This window comes from Globicephala melas, chromosome 18 (genome assembly GCF_963455315.2).
Source record: "Globicephala melas chromosome 18, mGloMel1.2, whole genome shotgun sequence".
In the NCBI taxonomy this organism is placed as follows: Eukaryota; Metazoa; Chordata; class Mammalia; order Artiodactyla; family Delphinidae; genus Globicephala; species Globicephala melas.
Window position 1 is genome coordinate 50,623,039 of NC_083331.1, and position 17,003 is coordinate 50,640,041.

The 17,003-nt window shown below is 35.5% G+C and overlaps 1 protein-coding gene across 1 annotated transcript in view; it reads right to left on the reverse strand.

The window, feature by feature from the left end:
• MYCBP2 (MYC binding protein 2) overlaps nucleotides 1-17,003 on the reverse strand; it is a 273,476-nt gene that overhangs the window by 110,842 nt on the left and 145,631 nt on the right. The window contains exons 34-41 of the mRNA XM_030838623.3: nucleotides 16,255-16,446; nucleotides 13,921-14,127; nucleotides 12,919-13,050; nucleotides 11,111-11,289; nucleotides 8,293-8,435; nucleotides 6,739-6,839; nucleotides 5,826-6,044; nucleotides 49-274 (exon numbers count right to left, since the gene is read on the reverse strand). Coding sequence (XP_030694483.1) covers nucleotides 49-274; nucleotides 5,826-6,044; nucleotides 6,739-6,839; nucleotides 8,293-8,435; nucleotides 11,111-11,289; nucleotides 12,919-13,050; nucleotides 13,921-14,127; nucleotides 16,255-16,446 — 1,399 coding nt within the window. The remainder of the gene's footprint in view (nucleotides 1-48; nucleotides 275-5,825; nucleotides 6,045-6,738; nucleotides 6,840-8,292; nucleotides 8,436-11,110; nucleotides 11,290-12,918; nucleotides 13,051-13,920; nucleotides 14,128-16,254; nucleotides 16,447-17,003) is intronic.

Genomic DNA, 17,003 nt, shown 5'->3' on the forward strand with positions numbered 1-17,003 from the left:
ATGCATATAGTTTACCATATAAAACAAAAAAGAAAAAAAATAACTTACCTGGCAACACTAAAACCATGGTAGGCCACCCAGAGGATCCTGAAAATTTCTTTAATTCTATCCAGGAATTAAGATTTTCATGAACAGATGTCAATTTTGGTCCATATCCTGAATTCTGAACAGTTCTGACAGGAATCAATAAGCGGAGGACATCTTCTGACTGTGCAGTACCACACTGAGGGTCAAACTCGATTGTCATCCACCGTACACACTCTGGGAATGTCACCTGAGGTCAACAGGCAAAAAGTCACTCGCACAAGATGAATCAGATTTTAGCATTTTGTCTAGTTTAGAAACAGGACATCATACTGTAAAGATGATGCCTTCAACATACTGTAAAATAAGTTTTAAGTAAGGAATTAAATGATCAGAAATCAAGGTATTAATGGTCAGTATCAATTGTCTCGACTCCTCACTTGAAATATCTATTGCTTTCTATCTAATATTTGCATTAATGTTTTTAAGTACACACTGATATCATTAGAAAAACAATTACAAAGCTGCTTAATTTCCATGAACATTCAGCTATCTGACTTTCCTCTGGAAGAGTTTATATAATAAATTTTCCACTTCAGTCAGTATGCATTTAAGGAATGTAAGTCGGTAACTCACAATATAATTTGATAGGTAAAATATAAAGATACATTGATGGAAATTAATAAATCTTTAACATGTAAGGTTTTAGTCACTTTTAGGTTATCTACCATTCATAGTATCCATTACAAGTGTTTCTTTTCATTAACAAAAAAACTTTGTAACTTCATATATTATGAGAATAAATATAAATAAACACACACTTATACACTTGATAAAAGCCTAGATTTTTATATTTTCCTAACCTGAAATTTTACTGTATATATGAGATTATGATGGCACATAATTATATATATTTTTAAGGCCACTTTTAAGCTTCTGTCACCATTATGGTAGAAGGAATGCTGTAATGGTAGTCAAATTACAGCTAAGTAGGACCATGTCAAGTAGTAAACTATGAACTGGTTGCAGGACATGATATAAACCTTAAGAAATTTCCTAAATATTATATTAATCTAAAAAAAAATTACCTCAGACGATGGCAAATATTTTTAGTAGAGGATTTTTTACAATCTCTATTTAAATAAAAAGCTCAACTTTATTCATAATAACATAAACATAAATTAAAACTAAACTGAGACACCATTTTCCCACCATTCCTTCCATTATATTGGCAAAAGGCCCAAAATTTAACCACAAACTCTTTTGGGGAGGCTGAGAGAAAACAAGCATTCTCATACATTGTTGGTGGGACACAAAAAGACATAACTTCTGTGACTTCCCTGGTGGTGCAGTGTGTGGGACTTCACACTCCCAGTGCAGGGGGCCCAGGGTTTGATCCCTGGTCGGGGAGCTGGATCCCGCATGCATGCTGCAACTAGGAGTTTGCATGCCACAACTAAGGAGCCTGCCTGCTGCAACTAGGACCCCGAGTAACCAAATAAATAAACAAAATACTAAAAAAAAAAAAAGAGAGACATAACTTCTATGGAAGGGAACTGTCAACATCTAGCAAAGCTACATATGCATTCACCCTCTGAATCAGCAATCCCAGATCTACTGAGCACAAGGCTCCTCATTCTATATTTGTTAACTCAGCCATCCCACTTCTAGGAGTTTACTTTGAAGAAATGCTTCTAACAATATGGAAACAAAAAAAACAAACAAAAAACTCTAAACACAGGCACAAAGTTATTCATTGCAAAAAAATGAAAACACCCCAGATGCTCACCACATAAGATTGGCTGAATAAACTATGATAGGTCTTTACAGTGGAGAACTATGAGGCTGTAAAAAAGGAATGAGGATGGTCTCTTTAAATGGATATGGAGAGATTTCTATACACAGTGTTAAATTTAAAAAGCAAAGTACGAAGTAGTATACATAGTGTGCTACCTTTTAAAAATAAAGATGGAAAATAATACTACAACTAAATCAATCTATCTATCGTTCTGATTTTTTCCAAAAAAGAACGCAGGAAGGATACACCAGGATACTTACTGGAGTAAGTGAGAAGCAGAGAAGGAAAAAGACTTATAATTCTGAGTATGTTGTTTTGTATAATTTTATTTCTGGAGCCATATTAATATTTCACATATTTTAAAAGTAAAATTAAATCAACTAGGATAGGAAAAAGACTCATAAAAATTAAGTACAAATAAAAAAATAAGCCTAACTTTACATTAAACTGATCACATACCCACTTACACATATACATAAAATGAACTACCCCAAGCAACGTCTGAATGAAGTACTTTGATTATCCTAATGTCAGTGGGATTAACAAGACAAAATTTTTGCAAAGAAACTTAATTTTATATAATATTCAATATTATTATTATTCACAGTGGCATACGTAAATGAAAAGGGTATAAAGAAAAGACCTCAGTGGTGTTGACTAGAACTAAGAAGAAGTGCTCAAAATCTGATGAAAACACAGAAGAAGGACACAGAATCCAGCTTGAACCGATTTTCCCTGGACAAATCAATTAAAATTTGAGCATCAAACTGAATGACAGCAAAGGATTATAACACTGAGCAAAAAAGAGAATCTTTGAGTCCATATTGATATAAACACATAAAATAAATAAATAAATAAAATTTTAAAGGGGAAGGGATGGGAAAATTCTCCTTTACAACAGAACACCAGCTGGGAGGAATAATAGAATTAGAAAGCCACCGTCTTTATAGTAATGAATGATTTGGGTAAGAATAACCAATGGATACTAAAATTTGTTGAAAGGCCGTATATATATATATATATATATATATATATATATATATATATATATTTTTTTTTTTTTTTTTCCTGGCACACGGGCCTCTCACTGTTGTGGCCTCTCCCGTTGCTCCAGACGTGCAGGCTCAGCGGCCATGGCTCACGGGCCCAGCCGCTCGGTGGCATGTGGGATCCTCCCAGACCGGGGCACGAACCCACGTCCCCTGCATCGGCAGGCGGACTCCCAACCACTGCACCACCAGGGAAGCCCGAGACAGTATTTTTTACACAGTCTCTAACCCATAGATATCTACCCATAGACACTTTCAAAGGGAAAAAAAGATTTTTTTTGGTGGAGCTATCACCTTAATCAAGTGACTAAGTACTTCCTGATGGGATGCACTGAGGAGAACAGGACATCGCTTACGTGGTGTTGCCACCCAAAACGCACAACGTGAATCTAATCATTAAAAAAAAATCAATTACATCCAAATAAAAAGGATATTTTTACAAAACCACTGATTGTGTTCTTCAAAAATGCCAATGTCATAAAAGACGAAGGAAGGCTGAGGAACTACTGCAGATTAAAAGAGATCAAAGAGGCCTGACAACTAAATGCAATGTTTGAACCTGATAGGATCCCGGTCTGGGTTTAAAAAGATTCTATGAACACCATTGTTGGGAAAAAATGGCTTATAACATGATATACTACTACTCTTTATTGTGGTAATAACCCTGTTTCAATGTTACATTTCCTAAATTCCACTGGTACATTAGGGTTATACAGAGAACTTCACTGTTCTTAGGAACAAGGTGAGGGTTCATGATGTTTGCAACCGGCTCTTAAATGGTCTGACAATAATAAATATAGATAAATAAAACAATCATGGCAAAATGTTAACTAACAAAGCCAAGTGAAGGGCATATGGGGGTGTTCACTGCACAAATCTTATTACTTTTTTATACAGGTTTGAAATTCTTCGAAATAAAAAGTTGAGAAACATGAGGAATGAATACACACACACATCTGCATCTGTATTTGTGTGTCTATGCTTACATTAAAAGAAATAATGGAAGGCTAAACTATAAAATTATAATAATATGAAATGTTACCTGAGAAGAAGACATGACAGGGAAGAAGGGAACAGAATGAGGGGACAGAGATAAAAGCTAGATTTCTTTGAATACACTTTGTTTTACAGATTTGACTTAAAACTATGTAACTGAACTATTATCAAACAAAACTTAAAAAGCAATTCCTAAAAATCTAGAATGAAATAAAATAAATGATGCCAAATGTACATCCCATTAGCGGCATAATCACAGAGAGAGGGATTATTCCAATTTACTTTAAAACACAGTAGTTGACCATACCCACTTACTTTGAAAACATGGTCATTTCTCTGTACTTCCTAGTTGGGAATATGCCCAAAAGACAAAACACACACACACACACACACACACACACACACACACACACAAAGAGTGAATGAATAATTAAGTGATTTTCTAATTCTAACATTCCCAGTGCCATCGAGAACAGGAACTTTTGGTTTACGAGAAAGGAGATTCAGGTGTAACATCCTGTTGTCCTTATTTTGAAAGAGTATCATCAGTACAAACTCATGAGGTATTTTATCTTTAAAAAAATACGTATACACGTAGATGTGTCTGTTCATAAATACACCCACATACATAAATATATATACAAATAATATATGCCTGTGTATATAAATACGTGTGTGTTTATGTGTGAGTGTATGTACTAGTTCTATACACTATAGATACCTAGAAACAATGACAGCCCAGGAGAAATGAGCATTCCCAGTGCTATATTTTTGGCTTTTAAAGACTCATTACCATTTAAAGGAATCACGGCACTTTGAAAAAATGGTGGGTTTCAGATTTGAGGCAGGAAATGTGTAAGCTCTTATAACGTCTTATACCAGAGCCTGTAACATCTTATAACATCTTACACCAGTGAGTGAGGATGTTATGAATGACTACAAGGGGTGTGTCTAAAGGACTCAGGAGTCAAGCTGAAGAGGATCCTATCAAAAAAACACATGATCCAGTTTCTTAAATAAAATTCAAGGAAACAAAAAAGAGAGAGATGGAGGGGGATCAACAGATTAAAAGAGACTTAAGAGACATAACCAATCACAATGTATGAATCTTATTTGGATTCTAATTCAAACAGCTTAAAATGCGCACATTTGATAACCTAAAGGAATTATTCGTTCTTTTAAGTGTGATAATAACATGGTTATTTTTTACAGGTCCTTACATTTTGAGATACATAATGAAAAATCCATGAATGTGAAAGGGACAAAGAGGGTGAGGAATAAATGAAAGAGGTCTGACCAAGAGTTGATAACAGCTGAATCTGGGATGATGGAGAAAAGGGGTAAACTGTACTAGGCTGACCTTTCATATGTTTACCATATTCTACAATAAAAAGCTGAATATTTTACAAGCACATAAAACTTAAACTTCTAATTAATTTAAGTGGACAAATTTTCTTGCTCTCCCTTAATTTAAGTGATACAATTTAGAAAGCAAGGAATAGGATTTTGGATACTCTATAATAACAACATTATACTTATAAATATTTTATAGGTACATTTTAACATTATGTATAGTATTTTAAATCCTACACTGGGTATGTAAATTTTTAGAGCTCAGGCTGTGGTACAAATAATATCAGTTCAAAAAAAGTGGTTTTTAAATTTTAATGCTGATATCCACTATTACAATATATAACTGGCAGTTGAGCACTACACATGCCCTGTACTTACAAAAAGGTATGAGAACAACTTTCCTAAACCCTATAAAACTATACTCTTTAACAGTAAAGACTGTCTTAAACCCTGGTGTGCATTTGACAGTGTCTAACCACCTGCTGATTCTTTTTATTTACATATAGAAGTTATACTTGAACAGAGACCAAGTATCCTTTGAGATATCAGTATAGAACATCAAATCAAGTTTTAAGTTTAAACTGTCCCTAGGAACTGGTGCCCACCTTGTAGTGCATCACACATGCAGGCTTATAAGGGTGCTCGCTCTCTATGACAGCATAGTGATTAGAGGTTGTACAGGCAGAGAGGCCTTGTTCAGGCTGGTTTCCTGTGGTGCTATCTGTTGACTGATTAGGATTGAATGCAGGGGGTGCATACTTCTGATTCAGAATGGCAACTGAAGGAAGCAACTGTTGGACAAGGCCAAAGACTTCTACAGCCACCTAGTATAAAAAAAAAATGATTAAATGAGATAAATGTGAAAGTTGCTTTAAAAAGATTAATTACTATAATTGTTGGTTATACTTATTAATCGGAATTTCTATTTAGAGTTTCTTCTAGCTAAGTTTTCATTCAAAGAGAAATCTGTTCTATGGAAAGAAAAAAAAAGACTTATCTTAAATTTATCTTAGATGTTACATATAGCCTAGTCCATATTTTTAAACCCTTCTGCCTTTTCGGGACCTGCAGTAAACTAGGTTTTACTCAAATTTAATTATGCCAAAGAATCAGTAGTTTATAATTTCTTCCACGTCTTGAATATTTCACAATTTTACAACACTCCTATCCTTTAACATTGTTATTTTTATTCAAAATGGAGATTTGGCATCGACATTATAACTTTTAAAGATCTCAGTGAATTTAAGCTTTCCTTACATATCATATTCTAAAATATATTTCCTATTCCCAAGTTCTTCAAATGTAAAGCCAATAAGTAAGCATGGTAATCCAGTAAACAATACTAAGATCAGAGAATTAGTTATTTAACTAATAACTTCTACCATTTACATGTCTACCTGCTTGTTACCTGTAACCCAGATGCCTCAAATATTGAAGTAGTTTTAAAGGAAAGATATAAAGTCTAAATAAAATTATATTTACAAAAAAGATTCAAAGTTAGAGAATTAAATCACACACCTTGGGAATAGCAGCAGCTACTGGTCCTATGTAGGCTATAATAAGGGGAAGCAGCATGGAAAACAGACTGGAAGAGCTAAGCAGTTCTGGAATGTCATCAGCTAAAAAAGGCATTAAAACTATAGTTAGAAGGTAATTTCATTGTAATGTATATATGCTGTACTAAGCCTGTATTCTAGTCTCTTGAGTAAAATTATAGTTGACATTGATTGAGTGCTTATAAAGGACCTGGCACTACTCTAAGGGCTTTACATACATTATCTCAATTAATCCTTACAATAAGGTACTTTTATTATCGCCCCTTTTAGAAGTGGAAACCAAGGCACATGGTGTTTAAGTATATTATCCAAAATCATACACCTGTAAAATGACAGAGCCAGAATTAGAACTTAGGGTAACAGTCATGATTTTAAACCACTAATCTTGGTGCAACACATAGCTATATTTCTGTCATTAGGCAAACTACGTAATCTTTGTGTGCAGGTTACTCATCTGTAAGACAGGATAACAATACTTCCCTCACTGGATGTTGTGATGATCCAGTGAGTTAATACATGTAAAATGCTTAGAACAATGCCTGCACATATTAAGTACTCCAAAAATGTTTGCTGTTATTAGCTATATTGCCTTCTATTTTTTCCAAGGAAAAAGCACTTTGCTGATGAACATTTTAATTATTTCTCCATGAACATGGTGCTGGGAAGATAAGTTGAATTTACGTTATGAAGACCTTTATATTGAAGGCCAATTATTTCCAAATACTTGTTTCTAGATCTGCTGTTGCATCAGAGTAGGCTGGGCAACAGTTTCTTAGTTCAGCCTAAACCCCTAGTTTGGATGGACCAAATATTCTTTATTTTCAGCAAGTTTCTCAGGTGATTCTGATGTGCAACTACATTTAGGAACAAATGTTATAGCTAACAGTAATGTTTTTGTAAATGTAACTCTGCTGCCAGTGTGGAAGATGACTAGATAACTAGATGGGGAGTGGGGGAAAGGTGGCAGGGAGATTATTAGGATGTTATCAACCCATGAAAAAGAGGACATGTGCTTGAACCATGGCAACTTGAACTATGGGGGAACAGATAGAGAGGAGAATACGAACTGGAGAACTTCCAGTGGAAGAATTTACAGAACTCAAATGAGACAAGTGAATCTGGGGAGATGTTTGGGATTACCCAGACCTTTGCATGAATGGTGATACTATTGCTAGAAATAGAACACAGAGAAAGAAAAACAGGCCTAAAGGAGAAAACGAAATTTTTTTTGACTACTGAAAGAAGCAAAGACTCAGTTTAACCAAGAGTTTTTCTCTTAATGGGCTAACTAAGAAAACTACAGTGTAAAATCATTACTTCTGAACATTCTAAAAAATTCTGCATTGGTGTATGGAGTATGGCTGATCGCAAATTAATGTACGTATATGTGTAGATCTATAATGAATAAAACCTTCTGGGATTCTACAAGATGGTTCTTCTTCAGTAGCTCTGTGCATAAGCTGGGGAATAAAGAATCTAAAATATGACTATTAAGGAAGTAAAAGAGAAGTCTTACCATCCACGGCAAGAGCTCTGTGCAAGAGGTCTTTTGCAGCTCGAACAACAGTGCTTACCACAGAGAGAGCTCTGCTACAGTTTTTATCTTCTTCATTGGCTTTACTCAGAAGTTGAGATTGTAAATCTCCATCGAATTCACTCCTATAACATAAGTAACACATGAGATCATTTTACATGGCGGGTAAAACACGATCTAACTCTAGGAATCATATCTGGATCACAGCTCATTTAAGTTAAAAAAGTTCCAGTTAAAAAAAGTAAATATAGAGCTATACAGTTTTAAGGAGTAATAGGGCTTCAAAGAAAAATAAAGCCAGATAAGGGCACAAAGTTATTTTAAATAAGATCATGATGGAACTGCTATTTAAACAAAGCCTGAATTGTGTTAAAAAAGATCTGAGCTGAGAGAAGAGTATTCAGGCAAAAAGAACAGTAAGATAAAAGTTCAGACAGGAACAAGATGGGTGAATGAAGACAGAATGTCTTCATTCTATTCCTTGAACTCACCCATCTTGTGAGTTCCTTGAACTGGAATGAAAGGAGAAAGAGTGTGTGCGACTAGAATGAAAGGAGAGTGAAGGGTGACAGGTGGGCAAGGTAAATAGGAGTCAGATCACATGAGGTTTAAACACCACAGTAAAGACTTTACATTTTACCCTGGAATGGGAAGGGGAAGCTATGAGGGGAATGTGAGCAAGGGCAGAACTTGATACAATTTACATTTCTCTAAGATCACTCTGGCTGTGCGGTGGAGGACAGACTGTAGGAGAGCAGCAGTGAAAGGAGGGAGACTTGTTTGGAAGCTATTTCCTCTAAGATCCAGTTATCCAGGTAGCTACCCGGGTTGGCGTGATGGTTTGGGCTAGACTGTTAATTATGGGAGCGGTAGAAAAGGTTAGATGTAGGACATTTTAAAAGTACGGCTGCCAAGACTTACTGACGTAAAGTGTGAGGGAAAGAGGGATGTCAAGAATGCCCCCAAGGTGTTTGCTGTACCTGTACCTGTGGGTGGGGAGGAGGACTGTGGACTAGTACCACTAAGACGTCTATTAGCCAACCGTAAAGAGGACGTGTGTGTGGTACAGTGGTTAAAGGTGGGTCATCTGGAGTCCAATTTCCTGCCTACAAACCCCAGGACCATAATTTACTATGAGTGAGACTTCAGGCAGGTTGTGGAGCCGCTCTAGGGCTCAGTTCCCTCATCTGTAAAGGAGGGATAGGAAACTGCCCACCTCACAGGGGTTCCTGTGAGGACTGACTGAGCTAAGACAAGGAATGCCCTCAGAGCACCGCATGGCATAAAGGAAGTGCTCAGTACATAGGAACTCTCATCACCATCTCCATTACTGTCACTCAGATGAAGATATCAGAGGGACCTGGATATTCATTCCAGGGCTCAGAGGAGATGGAAGCTAGAGATATAAACTTGGGAGCCATCAGAGTAGCATGGTTTTAATGGTCAAGTGATTTTAATCTTTTAAAACTTAATTAATTAAAATTTAAAGCTGGGCTTCCCTGGTGGCTCAGTGGTTGAGAGTCCACCTACCGATGCAGGGGACATGGGTTCGTGCTCCGGTCTGGGAAGATCCCACATGCCACGGAGCGGCTGGGCCCGTGAGCCACGACCACTGAGCCCGCGCGTCCGGAGCCTGTGCTCCGCAATGGGAGCGGCCACAACAGTGAGAGGCCCGCGTACCGCAAAAAAAAAAAAAAAAAAAATTAAAGCTGAAGATATTTAAACCTTGGTGGAAAATATTAAAATATCAAAAACACTGTATTTTGTGTAAGATATAAAGTCTGGACAGCAGATGTTTTTAAGGGGCTCTCCAGCTTTTCGAAACATATAACTCTTCTTTTGTGTCTGATATGGCTTCCAATCTACTTTTTGAGAAAGCGAATAATGTACTGTTTACTGTGGGGCTGTGTAACAGAAAAGGTTTTTCATTAGGGTAAAAAGATTAGAAAGCTTTTGTATCTCAGCAGCAACATGCCACTATGTAGCTATTTAATGCCTACTATTTCTATTCTATTTTACATGGAGAAAGAAAGCAGATCATCTACATCTAGGGAAAAACATTTTGTGCCTAGGCAGTGTCCTCTTGACTGTTTACGAAGGAAACAGAGGAAGCAGTAAGCCTCTGAAAGTGATATGCAACTTCAGTGATTTGATGTCAAGTCAGGTTGAGGACCAACGTGGTGAATGGAACTCACTACTACCTACGATTCCAGCTAAGTTGCTAAAAGAAAAATTCAGATTCAGTGAGAAATGTATATTTAAAAGTGTATTTTTTAACTCAAAATTGTTGTAATTCTTTGTTTTCCACTGTTTACCTAAGGAATAGCTTTAGTTAAAAATATTAGAAATACATCATTATATATTCTAGGGCTCCAAGGACTAGATTCACAGACACCAAAATATTTTGCAGACTGGATAACTGGTTCAAGGTAACAACAGTACTTTGGTAGAGATGATTTGATCATTAACTTTTGGTATTTAAAAAAAATGAATAAATTCCATTAAAATTAGAAAATGCAGACCACAAAACTATAAGAGTGACAACAAACACATATGCCCAAGCACATATGCCCAGTATATAAATATTTCAAAGATATTAAAGAAATGACAAAGAACATTTTAAAGTAAACACTGAATTTACATATGAAAATGAGATCTTTTTATACAAATTAGCAAGTGCAATGAAGATACGCTATATAATTCAATTATCACTGCCCATTTAGCGTTTTGTACCTTGGTAGTAAATTGCACATGTTCTACCACTGTAGAATAGCTCCCTGATCTCTATACACACACCTACCTGTAGTAGAGGATCTGTGGAATCTGTCCTCTGGTTTGATTTGTGCCATTACTACTCAAGCTGCACGTGCTGAATGTAAACGTCACGCCATCAGGGCACTGAACCGTGGTCATTCCTCCATCTCCGTTTGCTGTGCGGCTTCCATAGTTCCTCAAGCGCACAGCATATTTAACATTTTCCTTCATGATAAAGATATAAGGCATGTTTATATTTATTCATAATGTACAGAGGATATATAAAACGAGCTCTAGCAGCAAACTGGGCAAATACAGTTGAGCCTTGAGCATCAGAGGTTTCAACTGCCTGGGTTTACTTACACGGGATTTTTTCCAACAGTAGATATTACGGTACTACCCGACCCGAGGTTGGATGAATCCACACATGCGGAACCAGTATAGGGAGGTATAAAAAGGGCTGACTATAAGTTATACTTGGATTTTCCACTGTGAGGAGGGTCAGCACCCCTAACCTCCACGTTGTTCCGGTGTCAACTGTATAATGAATCTGTGATATTTATAGACAATTTGGTTAAATGAGTTTTTTTAACGAATCAAACAGGGTGATGACTAACACTTATTGATGTTTATTATTTAACAGAAACTGTCCTGAGTACTTTCTGTAATTTACTTTAATTAATCTTTAAAATGACCTCATAAGGTAAGTGCCATTATTATCCCTATTTTACAGATGAGGACTCTGCGGCACAGAGAAGTTAAGTAACTTGCCCAAAGTCACACAGCTAGTAAGTGATGAAACTAGGATTTAAATACAGGCAGTGGGGCTCTAGCTCTTGCCTCTAGTTTTTAAACACACTGCAAAAAATATTACCCATAATAAAAGATTTTAAATACATGAATTAATATTTTCCTTTGATGAGTTTAACTTTTGAAAAAGTTTTAAATATGGGAAATAATAATGGTGAATCCATTATATTTTTATTTTAAGAGAGACATTCAGAGACAGAAATAGACAGGCAGACAGACATGGAAAAAAAATATCCATAAGAAAAAGTTCTCCAAAACAAGATTCACTGTATATAGAAAATGTGAGACATAGATACTGGCACCTAATGATCCATGACATAAACTTCATAATGATGGGTTTCTTTTTGTTTTTTTTTTGGTATCATTTATGCTTTTGATGAAGTAACTGATGAACTTACCTCATCCAAAGTTCTGCTGTCTAATAAAAATTATTATAGCTGGATTCAGAATTACTCTATTAATTATTACTTTAATGTTTGTAAGTAAAATTTGTTTTGCTAAATAGTTATTTTCTGCGAGACAGTCAAGTTATATAAAATAATAATAACCTTAATAGTTATTTAATACGATCTGTTAAGACCACTGGCTCTTTACATGAGTTTTGGCACAACAGGAGAAGAAAAACAGGAACTAATATTTATTGAGTTTCTAATATATTGTGCTAGACATTGAGGCAAGTACCTTATTCCATTCCTTAGTTTAATCTGAGCAACACTACAATGGAGGTATTATCCTTCCCGATGTACAAATCATTTGCCTCAGAGGGGCAAATGATGACATATCCAATGTCTTAGAGCTAATATTTGGAAAAGCAGGTATCTGAAGCTGGGTTTGTTTGACTCCAGAACCTATGGATACTTTCCTCTATACCAGACTTGAAGAGATCTTTTGCAAAAATAGAATATAATACAGTACAGTATCAGGAATACAGTTGGTACTCTAGAAACATTTAAAGGACCACATATAGGAATACTTTTCACTATTTTTTAAGTAAACTCATAATAATACATCCTATTTACAAAAGAAACATACTGTTAAAATTACCTTTAAAGGAACAACTTTGTCAAGTCTGATTTCAGCTATATCACTGGGTGAATCATCTGTTGTATAAGTTCCTTTGACTAATTCTAGAGATGTCCATCTGTGAGAATGAGTTGAATCCCCTGCATGTTCACTCTAATTAAAACAAAACAAAACCCACATGCTCTTAATTTCATTAAATGAACAATTTTGACTTATCAATGGCTGTTTTTAAGAGTTTATTTCCTTGCATATAAAATTATCCATTAGCATTTATCCATATGTACTAAAGAAAACAGTTTTGGTCCTCTAGAACTATTCATTTTTATCTGATTTCCTGAGACATCTACAAATTATATCATATAAATAGGCTTTTTCATCTGTCTTAAAATGATTCCCCCTTCTTCATAAGGATGCTATATCTAATTATAGAGCTTAGTGAAGTAAGGAAATAATTCAAATTAATTGCTCAAAAGAAGCAAAATACAGATATAATGTTATTTACCAGCAAATGATTTATATGCTACCTGTCTGTCTCACTTTAATAAAACTTTGTAAAACTCAGGTACTTAAAAAAATTTATAGTGGATACAGCAAGATACTGCTAACTCAGTCAGCACCGCTATCTTTACTAAGAATCATCCACTGGCACTCTGACAAAATTGCTTAATCACTGGTACGGGTAATAATACCAGTCTGAATATTGTTCTTGTTTTCTGAAATACTACAATAGCAAAAAAAATTACTCAAGATTTATAGTCAGAGGCTTAGCTATATAATTTCTAGTTTTTTCATTTAAAATCCTCCCAGGAAGTGCAAAAAACATGAGGCAGGAGAGATCCAAAATGGCACATGAACAATCATGTAGAATCGCTCCCTTTCAATTTCTCTAACGTTGTCCATCTACGACTAATCTGCTAAGCCCTCGAGGATGTGGACCACTGTACTGTACTGTACATCACAATGATGATATGTCCTGACACACAACGCACACAGCAAGAGGAACACTGTAAGAGTGGTACTCACATCATCAACCAACACCTCTAATTCATATTCATGAATTCCACCTCCTCCATAGACAGAAAAACCAACCACAACTATTCCAGGTTTGTCTACTGAAAAACAGATTGCATCTGGGGACCCATTCCCAGTGTTCCAACTTCTCCCCTGACTTGTCTTTGTGAATCGGTTAGCACTGGCTTTAACGGAGTGGAGAGAATTAAGCCCATCAACCTGTGAACAACAAAAGCAACTACATCAGTAGTCTGGACCTGAGCGTTACTAATATACCTTTAACAAAACTATCCAAAGGTTTCTAGGAAGTTCAGTGAAATAACCTACCTTTAACAAGAGGGTTTAAACCTTCCTACAGGTACATTCCAATAAGAGATTAACGAAGAATAAAATCAGATTTTATTACTCTACATTCACAAATCAGTATCATGTAACAGTATATTTTTTTAGTCATATTAAACTATACTTTTCACTTAATTTATGTCAGAACTATAAACTTGTAAGTTATCACAGTCATAACATATGCATGAATTATCATTCACTTTGCAAAGAGATACCAAAAATTTCATCAATATTTTATAGACCAATAGTTTTCAAACTATGCTACACATAGAACACTAGGAATCCTGGACAGATGGATATTCAAGGCAGGCAGACTCAAGGTTCCCCTCTTCAGTCAGACCACCCTTCCTCTTATTTGTGAGTTTTCAAGCTAAGACGTCATTGCAGAAAATGTTCTGTGCCTTAAGTCTGAATATCGCTAATGTATACTATGATAACTTGGCAGTCAATATGTGAAAATACACACACACACACACACACACACACACACACACAGAGACACCTGTACAACATCATTAATTACAGACTTTGATTAGAGAGGATCAGAGCACTTATTTTGGTTTGAAACTATCTTTTTAATTATAGAGCCTGTTTCTTATCTAAGTTGGCTGCAGAAGTCTGAAAGACCTACAAGGGTTAAAAATTGAAGTTTATGCTTCTAGCAAGAATGACAAACTCCTCTGAGAAAAAAAAATGTGGATATCTAAGACAGGACCTTTAGAAACTCCCAAGGTTGTATATTAGGCACTTGCAATTTTGGGCATTCCTTTTCATTAGAAAAGTAAGTTCACAGGGTATTACTACATAGCAAATTTCTGACGGGGACTGAGGCCTTATAAACTTTCTCCTCCACGGCCTAGTACAAGAGGGAAGCATATTATAGACTGAATGAATAAGTGAAAAAGAAAATTAAAATGTTCTGACCAGGGCTTCACCTCCTAGGCCAGGGTGAGATACTAAAATCTGTTCAGGTATGTGTAATCATTTAGGAATCCTAAAGGCTAAACTCTCACTATGAATCAGTAATGAGTGTAGACTGAATGGATTAATTGAGAATAGATTCTGAAATAAATCTGTTTAAGTAAGTAAAAGCAAAGACTAGGAATTATAGAAGTAAAATAGACGTTCCTTTGCAAGAAACGAGAGACCTGGGGTCAGTCAGTACATCTTGGTTATTAAACATTCATTTGAATGATATAAGATATTTCACATTATGACATGATTTTCAAAACCAATCTACCATCTACTTTTTTAGGAAAAAAATAGAAACATTCACCAAATTCAGTCAAAACATTTAGACAAATTATAAAACAGAGTGAGCAGGGCAGTGAACTGGTGAAAAATAATTACTTTACAAAAATGTAAAGGCACTTTAAAATGTTTCAATGTGGTTTCCTCAAACATATTAATATTTGATCCTTTTAAAACTCTGTAATAACGGCTGTACAACAATGTGGATGTACTTGATGCCACTGAACTATACACATAAACATGATTAGAATGATAAATTTTTTGTTACCTAATTTACTACAATTAAAGAAAAACCTTTGTGATATAAGTGAGATAAAAATTATTATTCCCATTTTACATATGTGTTTGTCTAGGGTCAATCAAGTTGGCAGAGCTAAGGTTTGAACCTCTTTACCTTTTCCATACCGCATATTCATTAGTAGTCCTACTTCTACTTCTCATTACCCAGCAGTGAAAACTAGCTTTGCTTTTATTGGGGCATGGTGGTGGGTTGTGCAATGGGGCAGTTGAGGGGAAAATGTATGCCTTGTATTACTGCAACATCCTGGGTAAACTGGTGAGAGAGAGGAAGCAAAGAAGAGCAGAGAAGAGTATAAGGAAGGGAGAGAAAAAAACAAAACCCCCAAAACAGCCTAGCTTCAATGTTTTTTCTTAACAAAAATTAGTTTCTACAAAGCCAAAATATATGAAAAAAGAAACAATGTGGAGAGTTTAAACATGTGCTCATTATCCAATATCAAAATATAACATTACTTCAGATCCCAGGGCTGATGCTGTCAGTTCGCTGACAATACTGGCCAGTAATCCACAAGTGTTGGAGACCAGGTGGGAGGAGAAGAGCTCGTTTTCTCTCCTCAGGCTGTTCCTGACTGGGAGCACGACAATAACCAGCATTTTCTCCAGAACTTCACGGAAGCTTGTCATCCCTGAGATATTCTCTTCATTCTATGATACATGAAAATAAAACGTTCTAAGATATTGCTTTATTTTCCTTCACATGAGTACTCAATTGCAAAATCTTGTCTTGCTAGATGACACCTTTAAAATTCAGACTTAAGTCTATGTCTATGTATCTATCCAGTTGTATGTGGAGTCACTGTATCTACTTTTCCCATAGAAGTTCTTTTTTAAGTTGTCAGTCCCTGGGCATCATCAAAGTACCACACATTTACAAGGTATCTGTGTTTTTATTAACTTAGGGTCATTTTCACCTACCTTCTTATTTAACTTTTCAGTAAGAGTCATATATGACAGAAAAAAACTCTTCCTATTTAAAAAGCTATTTCTATAGGACAAAATTCAAAACTGAGATAATTATTTCTGGTATGAAATAATTTAATGATTTCTGATTTAAAGACAAAGCAACTGAGAAATAGTCTATACAAATCTGTTTTCTAATAAAATTCTTTCTGTACATGCATGTAACAAAAATATAGAGTTGTTCAATAAATACTTCTGTGCAGCTTTACAATTCCTATTGTACTTGATTTCAGAAGTGAAGA